At 36.8% G+C, this 13,435-nt stretch overlaps 1 protein-coding gene across 3 annotated transcripts in view; it reads left to right on the top strand.

The window, feature by feature from the left end:
- Positions 1-13,212, top strand: part of CBX3 (chromobox homolog 3) — a 13,615-nt gene extending 403 nt beyond the window's left edge. Inside the window, exons 1-6 of one of the 3 annotated variants that reach the window (XM_008588480.1) lie at positions 1,194-1,269; positions 2,458-2,509; positions 5,762-5,904; positions 8,394-8,556; positions 11,371-11,465; positions 11,973-13,212. In XM_008588480.1, the coding sequence (XP_008586702.1) occupies positions 2,486-2,509; positions 5,762-5,904; positions 8,394-8,556; positions 11,371-11,465; positions 11,973-12,099 (552 nt within the window). In that variant the 5' untranslated portion in view covers positions 1,194-1,269; positions 2,458-2,485 and the 3' untranslated portion in view covers positions 12,100-13,212. Of the gene's footprint in view, positions 1-1,193; positions 1,310-2,457; positions 2,510-5,761; positions 5,905-8,393; positions 8,557-11,370; positions 11,466-11,972 lie in introns of those variants that run through there. The other 2 variants (XM_008588479.1, XM_008588481.1) reach the window with 2 other exon arrangements.
- The last annotated feature ends 223 nt before the right edge of the window (positions 13,213-13,435 follow it).

Below are 13,435 nucleotides of genomic sequence, written 5' to 3'. Positions count from 1 at the left end.
AGGAGGTGAGGAAGTAAAGACCTAGAAGGAGATGATTAGGGAATCACAGAAAAGTCAATAAGCAGGATCTAGTAAGGGGAAATGGTAAGGAAGCTTATGGAAGGCTGTAGGCTCTGCAGCTGATGGTGAGTCTGAAGCTGCTGTAGTCAGCAGGACAAGCAGTCAGGAAGAAAAGGTAGATGCAAATTGGAGGAAAGCAAGGTCAAATTGGAACCTGTACCTGACTCTCACTACATCTAACCCCCATAATGAAGGTGACTTGCAGAAGAAGCTGGTACCCTCCACTGTGGAGGTGCACACACGCCTGGCCTAGGATTCAGAGAGGCTGAAGTTGTTAATCCAGTGAGCCCAGCTGCTGCCACACACCAAGAAAGCGAGCCACGGATCTGCCATCTGCACACGACCTTCCAGCAGATCAGCAATAATGTGCATGACCTTCGAAGTGCAGCAGATGCTGCTATGCTTCAGCCTGCCAGCTCTCACCCATTATCACTCTACTGCTCAACCCTAATCCAGAACCGCAGAAGCAAGGAAATTCTTTGAAACAGAATTCCAACATAGCTAAATTGGCACAATGCAAAAGCAACCCCATGAATGAGTAAGTCTATTTTTTCCTATTTCAGTTTTTTTTCTTTCTGTGATATGTTTCTACTAATTATGAACTGCATCAAAGAGCCACTATAGACAAAATAGCAAGATTACTCCCCATACGGGCAATATACCTTTGTGTGCAGATAAAATCAGAGATTCAGATTTCTAACTCCCAAATCAGATAGGGCCCAATGTTGGTTTGGATTCGTAATTCCACTGCATTTTAGCCCAAAAGTTATGTTTCTCTAATAAAAAGATTAGCTATGCACCATCTCACAACCTTAAAAACCACCAGGAGTAAATGTCCTTCATTTTCCAGCAGCAAAGGGGGAAAAAGTAAGAAGTTAGGTTTAGAGCTATAGAGAAGCCAATTTAAATCTTTATCTTCACCCCTGTAATTAAAAAGTCCACCTTCTTTTATATATACTTATTTACTGTAACTTAACTTCATTATTGTAAAATATATTATTTCATTTTAAATGTTGAAGTCTTTTAAATACAGAAGACTCGAAAATAGATGACAGCTTCTTTCTTCAAGCACATTAAACTCTTATCTCTATTTGATTTTTCAAAATTGTGAGGCACCCCCCCTCCCCCCTCGGATGTGGCTCGAGCTGAAGGCGCGCGGAGCCGGAGACGCCGCAGACCCGCAACCCGGAGCAGCTCGGAGGCGGTGAAGTCGGTGGCTTGCTGTCTGTCTAGATCTCATTCGGTGGTGGTACCTAAGATACTACATGCGTTCTGGGGACCCCTCAGTTCCCCGCTTCCCGCCCCTCCGCGCCGGAGTCCTCGTGGAGAGCTGCAGGGAGGAGTGAGCAGCGAGCGGAGGCCCCGCGGCGGGCCTGGCTCTGGGCCGGCGCCTGTAGTTAGTTGGGGAAACGACACTGCCTTCGAGAGTCGGGAGCTGTGGCCACAGCCGCCTAATTTGTAGACGAAGCGCATTTTCTTCTCCCCTTCCCCCCATGCCAGATCAAGATGAGGGGCTCTCCTCCCCGCCCGCCACGCCGGGTTGGGTGGGCGACTTGGGCCTCCAGGGAGGGCGGTGTTTTTTCCCGCAGCCGCGAGGCCTGGCGTCGCGTGCGGCCCGCTGTCCCGAGGTTGCGACGGGCGCTCCGTTACGTGGCCGCCGCCGGGGGGAGGCGCGGGCCCGGTGGCGCAGTGCCCTTGAGTCCCGGCGCCGCGGCCTTTGTTTCTCCCCGCGGACACGCTGACCACGAGGCCCGCGCTCCCGGGTGGTGGGCGGGCGCCTAGGCCTCAGGACGCTGGAACTAACGCGGACAGGAGGGGCCTGGGGTTTAGGGGGAGCGAGTGTGTAAGAGGATCTCGTTTTAAAGCGTCAGGAAATGGGGCTAAAGCACCTGGGTGTGTTTTCCTTTTAGTTTTTTAACTACTGATTGGAAAGAGGGACAGTTTCTGAGTAGAAATTAAGTTGGGATTATATAGGAGACTCTTTGGACTCTGCAGAGGTCTAGAGAAAAAATTCACCGTAATTTACTATTGTGAATTGTTTGGCGAATTGTGCCTGATTTGGAATCGAGTGGTTCTTTTAAAAAAAAAAGCTGAATGTTTAATATTTATTGTAAATGGGATTTAGAGTGCAGAAAATATTTGTCCAGTATTTTTCGCCCTGTAAAGCTAAGTTACCTATGTCCCCAGTAAGGTCTTTCTATACTCACTTCGTTAGAACACTGGTGTACTCAGGCATGTATCACAAATAACTTAGGAGCTCAAACCTGCTTCTCTGGATTTGTATCCATGTTTGAAATGTGCGCTAACTACATGGGGGTTGGGAACCAAACAAAACTTGTATTAGGTGCCTTTTTTGTGTCATGCAAACTTCCTTTTAACTATCATGCATTTTTTTAGCAATAGCTCTTCAAGTCTTCAATAAAAAATGGCCTCCAATAAAACTACATTGGTAAGTTAACGAAGACGTAAATACTAAGGATCTAACTCAAGTTTTTTTCCCCCAAAATTATTAACTTTGCATCTTTGTGGTTTAAAAATTTACATCCATATATTTCCCAGCTCCCCCCAATATTATTATGGCGGAGAATTAGGGACAAAAACGAAGTCATTGTAACAATGTGATACCTTATTAACTTGGCTTAACAGTATCTTCATAATTATTAGTTGTTAGTAATTTGTTTAGAGAAGACTAATATTAGGAGGACAGCACAATATGAATTCTGAGTATTTTTATCTTGAAATAAAAATACACAAATTTATATATGTGGAAGAATTTGTTACACAAAGCGATAAAGACCTCATTTATTGGCATGGTACTCCTTAAATCTGTACTGAGTTCCAGAGAAGTCAAATATTTTCATTGGTGCGCAGTTTAAAGAGCCAGGTACCTTGTGCACCTAAAGTAGAACAAAAGTTGTTGAATCTTTGAAATTACTTTGGTCACTTTGTCCTGTTTTCAACTTGCTTACTCTAAAATGCAGAAGGATCTGAAATTTAAATCATTGCAGTGTTTTTTTAAACACAAAATGAGCAAAATCACAGATATGTCCAAGAAGAAGATTAGATCTTCTGTATCTTTTAAGCAACTTTTTTCTTTCCAGCAGTTTCTTAAACACAAAGTTTATATACTTAGGAATCATAACAAGTTTATAAACGTTTGTATAAACGTATGAAGACACGTATGAGTATATTTAGCCATGTCAAGTTACAAGTTTAAAAAAAAAGAAGACTGGAATATTCGCATAAAAATCACAAAATTCTTAGTTATGGTTCCCACAGTATTTAGTTCTAACACATTGTGTTAATAATAATTTTAAGCAGCATGTAAATGTGAGTGTTAACATCTAAGTAAAGCAAAAACATTTGGTTTTGTTGTGTACATTCTCTCCTTGGGTTTCACACTAAAAATGGCAAATCGGTGAGTTAATTTTTGCCACCATTACATTAAACATTAAGGCAAATACTCTGGAAAAAAGATTGAGATGTGAAATATAAGGTCTGTCTGGTGAGTCTCTGCTACAAATGAATCTCATATACATATAGGTCAAAGCTATTAATGGGAAAAGCATATGGAGCATCTTGCGTGCCTTCTCAGGATTGAACTGACCTTCAGATTCCATAATCAATGAACCAAAGTGTAGATAATTTAATTGGCTTTTCCTTCAAGTATTGCATGGGAAAGGAATGAGCTGACCATGAGGCTTTGAGGATGAATATAGTTACAGAGAGCAGATATGCTCCCATTAAATTTGTTTTTGGGCAGAATTTGGTAGTTTGGTGTCTGTAATTTATTGGTATTTAAACCTTTTCTCCTTTTGTGAAGGTTCACAAAAACTTCATTTTAAAATAATCTTATTAGTTTTGTGAGATATGTGTGCTGTAATTTAAATGTATAAGTGAGTGAATTTAAGTAATGAGAAATGCATTTTGACTCCAAAGTCTACCCCACACTTGGAAAAAACTGGCGGCTTAAGCCAAAAACTTGTATATACTTTTAAGAGAAAAAGATGAGCACTTGAGATGAGCTTATGCCATGGTAGTCAATACTGTATGCCATTTTGTCTGCCATTTTTTTTAATCTTAGTATATATCTTTTTAATTTTCTGTATTTATTTTTGATGTTCCCTTTATTTTGTTCTCCTCCTTTCATGAACAGTAGCTGTTTTGTTTTTCATTTATGATCAGTATCATATTTTTATCTTTATTTTGGTGACTGGCCTGTAGGGAGATCCGAACCCATGACCTTGGTGTTATAAGGCTGCACACTGACCAACTGAGCTAATCAGCTGGCCCTATGATCAGTGTCTAATAAATAAACTTTTGTCTATTCCAATTTCTTTTTGCTTCTCCCAGTATCATTTTTACCTTCCTTGTACTGTATGTACAGAGGCAGAAAGCTATTTGGGCCAAGTATTCAAATACCTTGGCAATGAGAATCTTGAGGCCTGACTGGCAAATATTTTAGTACCCAACAAAATCAGATGTTTGCTGCATTTTTTTAAGTTCTGGGGATTTTTACTTATATATGTGTACACTAATATATAATTGCATAGCTTTAAACGTTCTTTTGCAGTCTTGAGGCATTGCTGTTACTTTTTCTGCTTGCATGCTTTAATTGTGGGATGGCTTTAGTAACTGGGCAATTGTTTTTTTAGTTTTTTTTTTTAATGCCACTTGTTTTAAGATGACATGACTTTAAAATGCACGTTACATTAGGGATTTTCCCCCCTTAGTATCTTCTAGTTAACTTCTTCAGGTTTTTTAAAAATTTATACATTTTTAATCCTCCTATAACAAATTCTTTTGAGTAATTGAAAATGGCTGGTTGAGTTTGGGCTCCTGCTTTTCTTCAGTAGTGTTATACCAAAAAAAAAAAAAAAAAACAGTTTAAAGTGAATTTGGTTAGCTACCAGTTTAAAGTCTTTCTCTTGAGAAACCAGTAAAGGAAGATTATTTTTCACATTAGAGAATTAAAATGAATCTGGCCTTTGGCTTCTTGAGTTGTCACTATAGGTTTGTTTGCATTATAGGTTTGTTCCAAGTGGTCAGGAATATTAGCTACAGAGATTATGTGAAAAATAATCTCATGCTTTTTTATGTACTAATAGTCTCCTTGGTTGACCCTGCAGTTGATATCAGGATTCTGAACATGTTTTCATTCTGCAGTTTACCTCTTCTCTATACTGTTGAAACTTTTAATATTGGCGTTTAAATTAGGAAAGGGTTTTTTTGTTTGGTTGGTTGTTTTTTTTTTTTTTTTTTTTTTTTTTTAGGAAAGGGGGTTTTAACTGTCTTGGGGCTACCATTTTAACAGGTCTGTCACCTATTCAGACCTGTCACTACTAACTCTCTTCTCTGTCATCCAAAATACTTTCTAGTTGTTCATGGCTTGTGTTCTGGTTAATATGAGTAAATGCTCTAGTAGACTTGATCTGGTATAGACTAACTATATACAAGACTGGGAAAGATAAATATTTTCCAGATAGTGTTTCTGATTGTAATTTGGTATCATTTCAGCTCATAAGTTCCAGCTAAATTCACAGAATAAAGCATTCCTTTATTGTGTGTTGACTTTTATCTTTTCAGAGGGTATCTGCTCTGGGCTATAGAAGTAAAAATTTGTGTTGAATTTAACAAGAATTTAAGCAGTGTACTCAAAGTTCAAAAAAGAATATATTTTGTAATTTCTCTTTTGTTTTAGCAAAAAATGGGAAAGAAACAGAATGGAAAAAGTAAAAAAGTCGAAGAGGCAGAGCCTGAAGAATTTGTGGTGGAAAAAGTACTGGACCGACGTGTAGTGAATGGGAAGGTGGAGTATTTCCTCAAGTGGAAGGGATTTACAGAGTAAGAAACGTCTTTTTTATTGTATGTTTAAGTACAGTTAAGTGGCTTTAAATTTTGTTTTTAGCCTGCATCTCATAATCAGTTTTCTCATAGGTCTCTTTAAATTTAAAGACACCCTTAATTCCAGGGAATCTTGCTTGAGATCTTTTTAAAAAGAGCCAAGTCTTTAGTAGCCTGTGGTTGAAACTAAGCAGATTGGAGGCTAGTTTATTACCCTGGAGAGTCAAATTTATAAAATTATAAGGGGTAATTTACTATGTAATGCAATTTAATGTAGTTAAATATTGTACTGATTAGAATATCTAATATACATTGTTTCCTTCCATACAGAGGGAACTAAACACTGAAGGTACACTGTAAAAAACAATGAAGCACCACGGTATAGTGGTTTTAAACAGAAGTGTTCATCATAATCTACGTCCTGTACTAGTTTTATTTTATCCTAATCTCTAAGAAGTAGAACCTGGGCATTTTTTAAGCTCCTGATTATTCATGTTCCTTGTTATAGATGGTGTTAGCTGTCTTGTGAATAATAAACATGCAGAAATTATACTCAACACTGTTTATTGTGCTAATCTACTTTATTCTTTTACCTCACACCACAAAATCAGGAAATAAAACTTCATGAGCAATGACAATTAAAAATAGATAGGTGAAGATCAACAGTTACCTGAGGGTGGTGGAGATGGGGCATATGTAGTCAAATGATTAGGCTTTAGATATCTATCTACTTCTTCCCTCAACATTTACATATGAAGCCACCTATATAGCAATTTGGGAATTATGAGTTGAATGGGAGTTTAGGTTTTTATGTTTTATCTTTCAGTATCTCCTTAAGTAAGCCTAAGTATATATCATAAATTTATAATTTACCACTAAAAGAATTACCTGAGTAGAGCAGAACTAAGAAAAATGTCTGTGAGCTACAGTCATGCATCGCATAACAGCATTTTGGTCAGGGGTGGATTGTATATACAACAGTGATTTAAAATTAGATTTAACCAGTTTGCCAAAGAGTTGATTACCTTCAAATGGTGGACAATTTTTTTTTTTTTTTTTGGAATCCCACGAGACTTGAAAAGCTGTTTGTCTCTATGTTCTACCCATTAAAACATTAGGAAATGAGTGGACTTTTCTCCCCAAACTTGAGGCCACTAACATGATTGAGAACCTATCTTGTGCAGTGTTACGTATTAGGAAAATGTAGAAGGCTATAATAAAAATAGCACTACAGAATGGAGATTCTTTTATCCTCCTCCATCCATTAATTTAGGTTTGCCAATTTTGGAGTCTCAGAATATCAACAGACCAAGTTGTTAAGTGTAAGGTTTTAATAGCACCTTTCCCAGCAGCCCTAAAATGACTAATTTCATTCCATGTAGTTGAAGGCTTTTTGGACCTGAGCATGAAAAGTTAGCAAGCCTATCCCTACTGTGGGAAGATCTTAGTTTCACATTTGTTAATCAGTAATCATTTTCTTCTTTACAGCCCATCTGAAAAACACATGGAAATGGTCATCTCAGCCTTACGTTATATCAGGGGTCAGAATCTTTTTCCCTAAAGCTTCATACAGTAACTATTTTAGATTTTGTCGGCCATAGGTGTCTCTCTCTACCATATCTCTGCAGATGTAGTACAAAAGCAGCAACATAATGTTAAACAAATGAGCATGGCTGTGTTCCAATGACACTTCATTTAGGGGCCCTGAAATTCAAATTTTGTGTCATTTTCATTTTGAGATTTTTTTTCTAACCATTTAAAAACTTAAAAAACATTTGTAGTTTGCAGGCCATACAAAAGGCTACATTTTGGCTTTTGGTTTGTCACCCCCTGCTTTATATCAGTTCCCAGTTTGAACACCCAGCAGAATTTGAAAACATTGTCTCACATTTAAGAATGCCTCAGAATGGGGCCGGCCTGTGGCTCACTCGGGAGAATGCGGTGCTGATAACACCAAGGCCACGGGTTCGGATCCCATATAGGGATGGCCGGTTTGCTCACTGGGTGAGCGTGGTGCTGACACCACCAAGTCAAGGATTAAGCTCCCCTTACCGGTCATCTTTTTTAAAAAAAAAAAGAATGCCTCAGGATCATGTTTTAAAACACAGTATTGGAGGTCCCAACTCTAGGCATGATATGATATAGTAATTTGGGGTGGGAATTAGGAATCTGCCTTTTTTAAAAGCCCTTCCAGAAAATTCTAAAGTGGGTTGTCTGTAAACTTGGAGAAATATTAGCTTCAATTACACCGTTGGAGTCAAGTTCAGTTAACTTGAATATAAAATAGCAGGTTGCTCACTTGGGCCTATGAAAGCAGACACAAGAGGAAATCTAGACAGATTCTCTCAAAAGAGTGTAGGGGATAGGGAGGAAATGATTAGTACCTGCAGGATAGAGGACTTTCTTTTCAGATATCTGTTAAATGGATCCAGATGATGGTGATGAACCCATGTTTAATAGAATCAACATTATTTTTTTACTGAACACAGTGCTGACAATACTTGGGAACCTGAAGAAAATTTAGATTGTCCAGAGTTAATTGAAGCATTTCTTAATTCTCAAAAAGCTGGTAAAGAGAAAGACGGTACAAAAAGAAAATCTTTATCGGACAGTGAATCGGATGATAGCAAGTCAAAGAAGAAAAGAGATGCTGTAAGTATAAAACATTACCCACTCAACTGGCTTTTTGTAAAAGGTTGATGACTTCGTTTTTAAATACTCTTAAGATATTTCTTAAAACTCAGAGATACTTTTAAAATATCAGTACGAAGCCTTTTATAAATGCTTAATATTTAGGTCAAAAAGGATAGGCATGGTTTAGCCTATCTTATGTAAATGTGTAGTAAGTGCTTATGCCACTCAAAATGTGCTAGTGCTATTTTTGGTATATTCATGGATTTGATGCCTGATCAGACCAGTACCTGTGATCCAAAGCTAGCAGGCTTAAATACAATAATGTGTCACTCAACGACAAAAATATGTTCCGAGGAATGCATCATTAGGCAATTTTGTTGTTGTGCAAACATCAGAGAATGTACTTATGCAAACCTAGGTGGTATATCCTATGGCTCGTAGGCTACAAACTTGTACAGTATGTTACTGTATACTGTAGGCAGTCATAAGAATTTGTATATTTAAACATAGAAAAGATAAGTAAAAATACAGTATAAAAGATTTAAGGTGGTACACCTGTACAGGGCATTTACCATGAATGGAGCTTGTAGGACTGGAAGTTGTTCTGGGTGAGTCAGTGAGTGAATGTGAAGGCCTAGGACATGAATGTACCCTACTGTAGACTTTATAGAAAACACTGTACATTTAGGCTACACTAAATTTATTTTAAAAACTAATTGTGCTACAACATTACAGTGACACTAGGCAATATGAATTTTTCAGCTTCCTTATAATCTTATAGGACTGCATTTGTACATGAGGTCCATTGTTGACCGAAACGTCATTATGCGGCCCATGACTATACAAACAGTGCTAAGATCAGATCATTGAAAGCCTTTACACTACAATGAAAACAATCCAGATAACATCTTGATTGTAGTTCATTAGTGGCATTAACTACCAGAAAGTACTTTTGCGTGTGATCTCTATTACCAAACAGTACTTTGGTTTTGAAGTATATAATCTTTGATAATAAAAATTGCTTTGGGCCGGCCCGGTGGCACACTGCTACAGTGCGCTGCTTGGGAGTGCAGCGGCGCTCCCGCCGAGGGTTCGGATCCCACATACAGACCAGCCGCTCACTGGCTGAGTGAGGTGCGGGCGCAACACCGAGGGTTGCGATCCCATTGCCAGTCCCGGTCCGGTACGGGCGTGACACTGAGGGTTGCGATCCATTGCCGGTCACGAAAAAAGACAAAAAGGAAAAAAAAAATTGCTTTATGTTTTATTGGCTTGAATTCAAGACATTTGGTTTATTCACTACCCGTGTACTTTGGTTCAGTATTTGCTTCACTAATATGTCTGTGGCTTTGGGCAAAATTACGTAACTTCTTTTTTGTACCCTTGACCTAGCATGGCAATTTGGGGAATGGTCTTGATGCTGAATTAGTTTCTAGGCTTGAGCACTACGTGTACAATACAGATTAATTAGTAAAGACTTTGGATTTTGATCATTTGAACTAGATGCCAGGAACTTTAGATAGTCCATTAAATCTTCATGACTCAATAGAGTTATAGATATTTGCATTTTATAGAAAACAAATCACAAGTTCAATAGAAGCACAACTTTAATAACAATGTTTAGCCTATATTGAGCCCTTACTGTGCACCAAGCTGTATTATAAATAACTTAATTTGCATTTCACATACAATGAAATAGGTACTATAATTATTTCTGTCTTATTGATAGTGAACCTGAACCACAAAGAGGTTAACTTGCCCAAAGCCACATAGCCAATAAGCGATAGATCCATCATTCTACACCAGGCACTCTGGGCATTTATATAAAACTCTGGTTGGAATAAAGGATCTATTGATATCATCAGTTTTCAAACTTTTTTGGTCTCAGAAAATTATTGAGGATCCCAAAGAGCTTTTGTTTATATGGGCTATAATTATCAATATTTTTTGTATTAGAAATGAAAACAAATTTCTATATGTGTGTATTTCTTTAAAAATAACAATAAAAACCTATTTCATGTTAAACATAACTTTTTATGAAAAACATTTCCAAAACAAATTGAGAAAAGAGTGGTGTTTTACATTTTGCAAATCTTTAATGTCTGGCTTAACAGAAGACAGCTCTATTTCAGCATTTGATTGCTGTGGTATGTTGTTTTGGTGGACAATCCAAAGTCACAGATAACATGAAAAGAGGGGACCTGCAGAACTCCTTTCAGAAAAGATCTCAGGGACCCCTAAGGGTCTTCAGACCACACTCTGAGAACCACTGGTTTATACTAAGTACTTTCTAAGATTTCCTGTAATTAAATTTTCTGTAATTCAGACTAATTACAATGTGAGTTAGTCTGAGTTTTAAAGTTTTTCCTGTTTGTATTTTATTTATGCTTTTAAAATGTGGTTAATTTAGACTAATATAAAGACGTGATTTGAAATATTAACTTGCAAGAGTTTACAGTTATTATTGTTACCAGAAATAAAAGGATTAGTTTTTTTCTCTTTATCCACATGGTTCTGCCCTTAATGTCTTTGGAGGTAGAAAGTTTTTGTTTTCTTGACTTTTCATTCAGAATATTTTTAGAAATTTAAGCATTCTACATTGGATATCAGACATCCTGATTTGTTTTTTCTGCTTGTAAAATTAGTGAATATTACATGTTTTAGTACCAAATATAGGCTTTTGCTCTAATCATTTTTGTTTCGGTATTGGAAAGTTTTTATTTGAGAACTATATGTCATAAAAATAAATCAGAAGTTAATATTCTTAGTTTGCTTTATGGGAAAATGTATGGAAACATTTATGTAGGTAATTACTTAACCTCTTCTAAACAGGCTGACAAACCAAGAGGCTTTGCCAGAGGCCTTGATCCTGAAAGAATAATTGGTGCCACAGACAGCAGTGGAGAACTGATGTTTCTCATGAAATGGTAAGCATATAGGTGATTGTTATATTTTAAAGTAAGAATAAATAGACATGTTTTTTTAAAAATTGTGAAGCCTTATCTAGGAAAGGCTTCATGAATAGTTTCTATGATTAGATAGTGATTATCTATTAAAAGGATGATTCTGGTTACTTTTGCTAATGATGTTTGTTAAAGCAATGGTCATCAAACTATGACCTGTTTTGGAAAATGAAGTTTATTGGAAAATAGTCACAACTACCATATAACCCTCCCAAAGCACTTAAATACCTTTTGTTTGAATTATTTGTTTTGGGTTTTTTTGTTTGCTTTTTCCTTCAGTAATATTTTTTCCTGCAGTAAATAATAACTCAGTCAGGGCTGGCCAGTACAGGGATGGAACCCTGGGCCTCTACAGCGTGCTATAACCAACTGAGCTAACCGGCCAGCCCTGACTGAATTATTATTTCTTGAATAATTTTCAGTTAACATAAACAATGTAGACAACTGAAATTTTTTTTCCTCTCACAACAGGAAAGATTCAGATGAGGCAGACTTGGTGCTGGCAAAAGAGGCAAATATGAAGTGTCCTCAAATTGTAATTGCTTTTTATGAAGAGAGACTAACTTGGCATTCTTGTCCAGAAGATGAAGCTCAATAATTGTTTGCATTGCTTTTTATATATATTTATATATATATATAAAATCTGGGTCTTAGTTTTTGATTTACTAGTGTGAAGAAATAACTACATTCTAATGAAAATCAAGTTTGATGTGTTTGTTTTGAAAGTAGTATTGGGGGAGTTGTTGAGTTCTTTTGCATCAATAGCACTGGTTACTTTGAACAAATAAATAAAAGCTTTCTGTAGTTGCCTCCTTTATCAGAAAAGGACATTTGATTCCATAGTATATTATTTCCTCTGCATTAGAGAACATCTTTTCTAAATGTTGGGGGAAATTTCCATAGTCATTACTCAGTCAGAACTTATGTTTAACTCATATGCCTAAGGACCATTCTGGGTTTGTTTTTTTGTGTGTGTGTATAAAAAATACATATACAAATGGCTTTTTTTGTTTATTTGCTTTTAACATTCACCAAAGCAAAAACCATGGGGTAAGCTCACATTTCTGAGATGCCATCATTCTGAACAACCTAAGAAATAAGTCACTTCAAGTTGAATTTTTTCTGAAGCCATAACCTTTCAAATTAAATAGATGATTCTGTAATTGGATAATTTAAAAGCAGATCCATATCAGAATCCATATCTATATCTATAATTTATAAGTGCAACCATTTATTTGCAAAATTCGTCACTACCAACAACCTACCCAGATGAGGAAACTGGACAAATCCTGGTGTTTTAATCAGCTAAGCAAGACTCAGTTAAAAGGACATTTAAAGATTCCTCTGGTGAGCCATTCCTTTACAAAAAGTTGAAATCCCTGTGTTGTATTGACTAAAAGTTCATGACTTATGGAATATCTAAGACTTGGCTCATGAAAACATAGTCACGCGGTTAGAGATGTTGGCACTTTAGCATCTGCTGGCATAAATGGGTAGACAAACTTGTAAACCAAACTATCAACCTGCATGGTTTTTGTTTATCCCTACTCATTCCTTACATGTAGGCTCAAATCTTGCAGTATTTGGGTTACTGGTTCAGCAGAAGCCAGGAAAACGATAACTTTGTAGTAATCAGAATGTTACCCAACTGTATATTGTTTATTGTAAATACTGGTGAGCAGTGGTCAATAAATAGTTTTATATTCCTTTATGTGATGAGACCTTTTTTTTTCTTTATCCAAGTGCCTTTTTATTGGGAATAGAAACACACACTTCATTGCATTGTCTTGATATTTCTAAATTGAATGATAGACATTAGAGTATATATCCTAGATACTCTGAGCTTATGAGTTTTAACTAGAGTATGTATTTCCATAAAAATGTCTTTAGTGGGAGGTAAAAATTAGTTTCATGTGATCCCATAAGGAATTTGC

The sequence above is a fragment of the Galeopterus variegatus genome, unplaced genomic scaffold (genome assembly GCF_000696425.1).
Source record: "Galeopterus variegatus unplaced genomic scaffold, G_variegatus-3.0.2 Scaffold4861, whole genome shotgun sequence".
NCBI classification, from domain to species: domain Eukaryota; kingdom Metazoa; phylum Chordata; class Mammalia; order Dermoptera; family Cynocephalidae; genus Galeopterus; species Galeopterus variegatus.
Note: the sequence above shows the minus strand (reverse complement) of the source record. Positions and strands in the feature narration are given on the sequence as shown.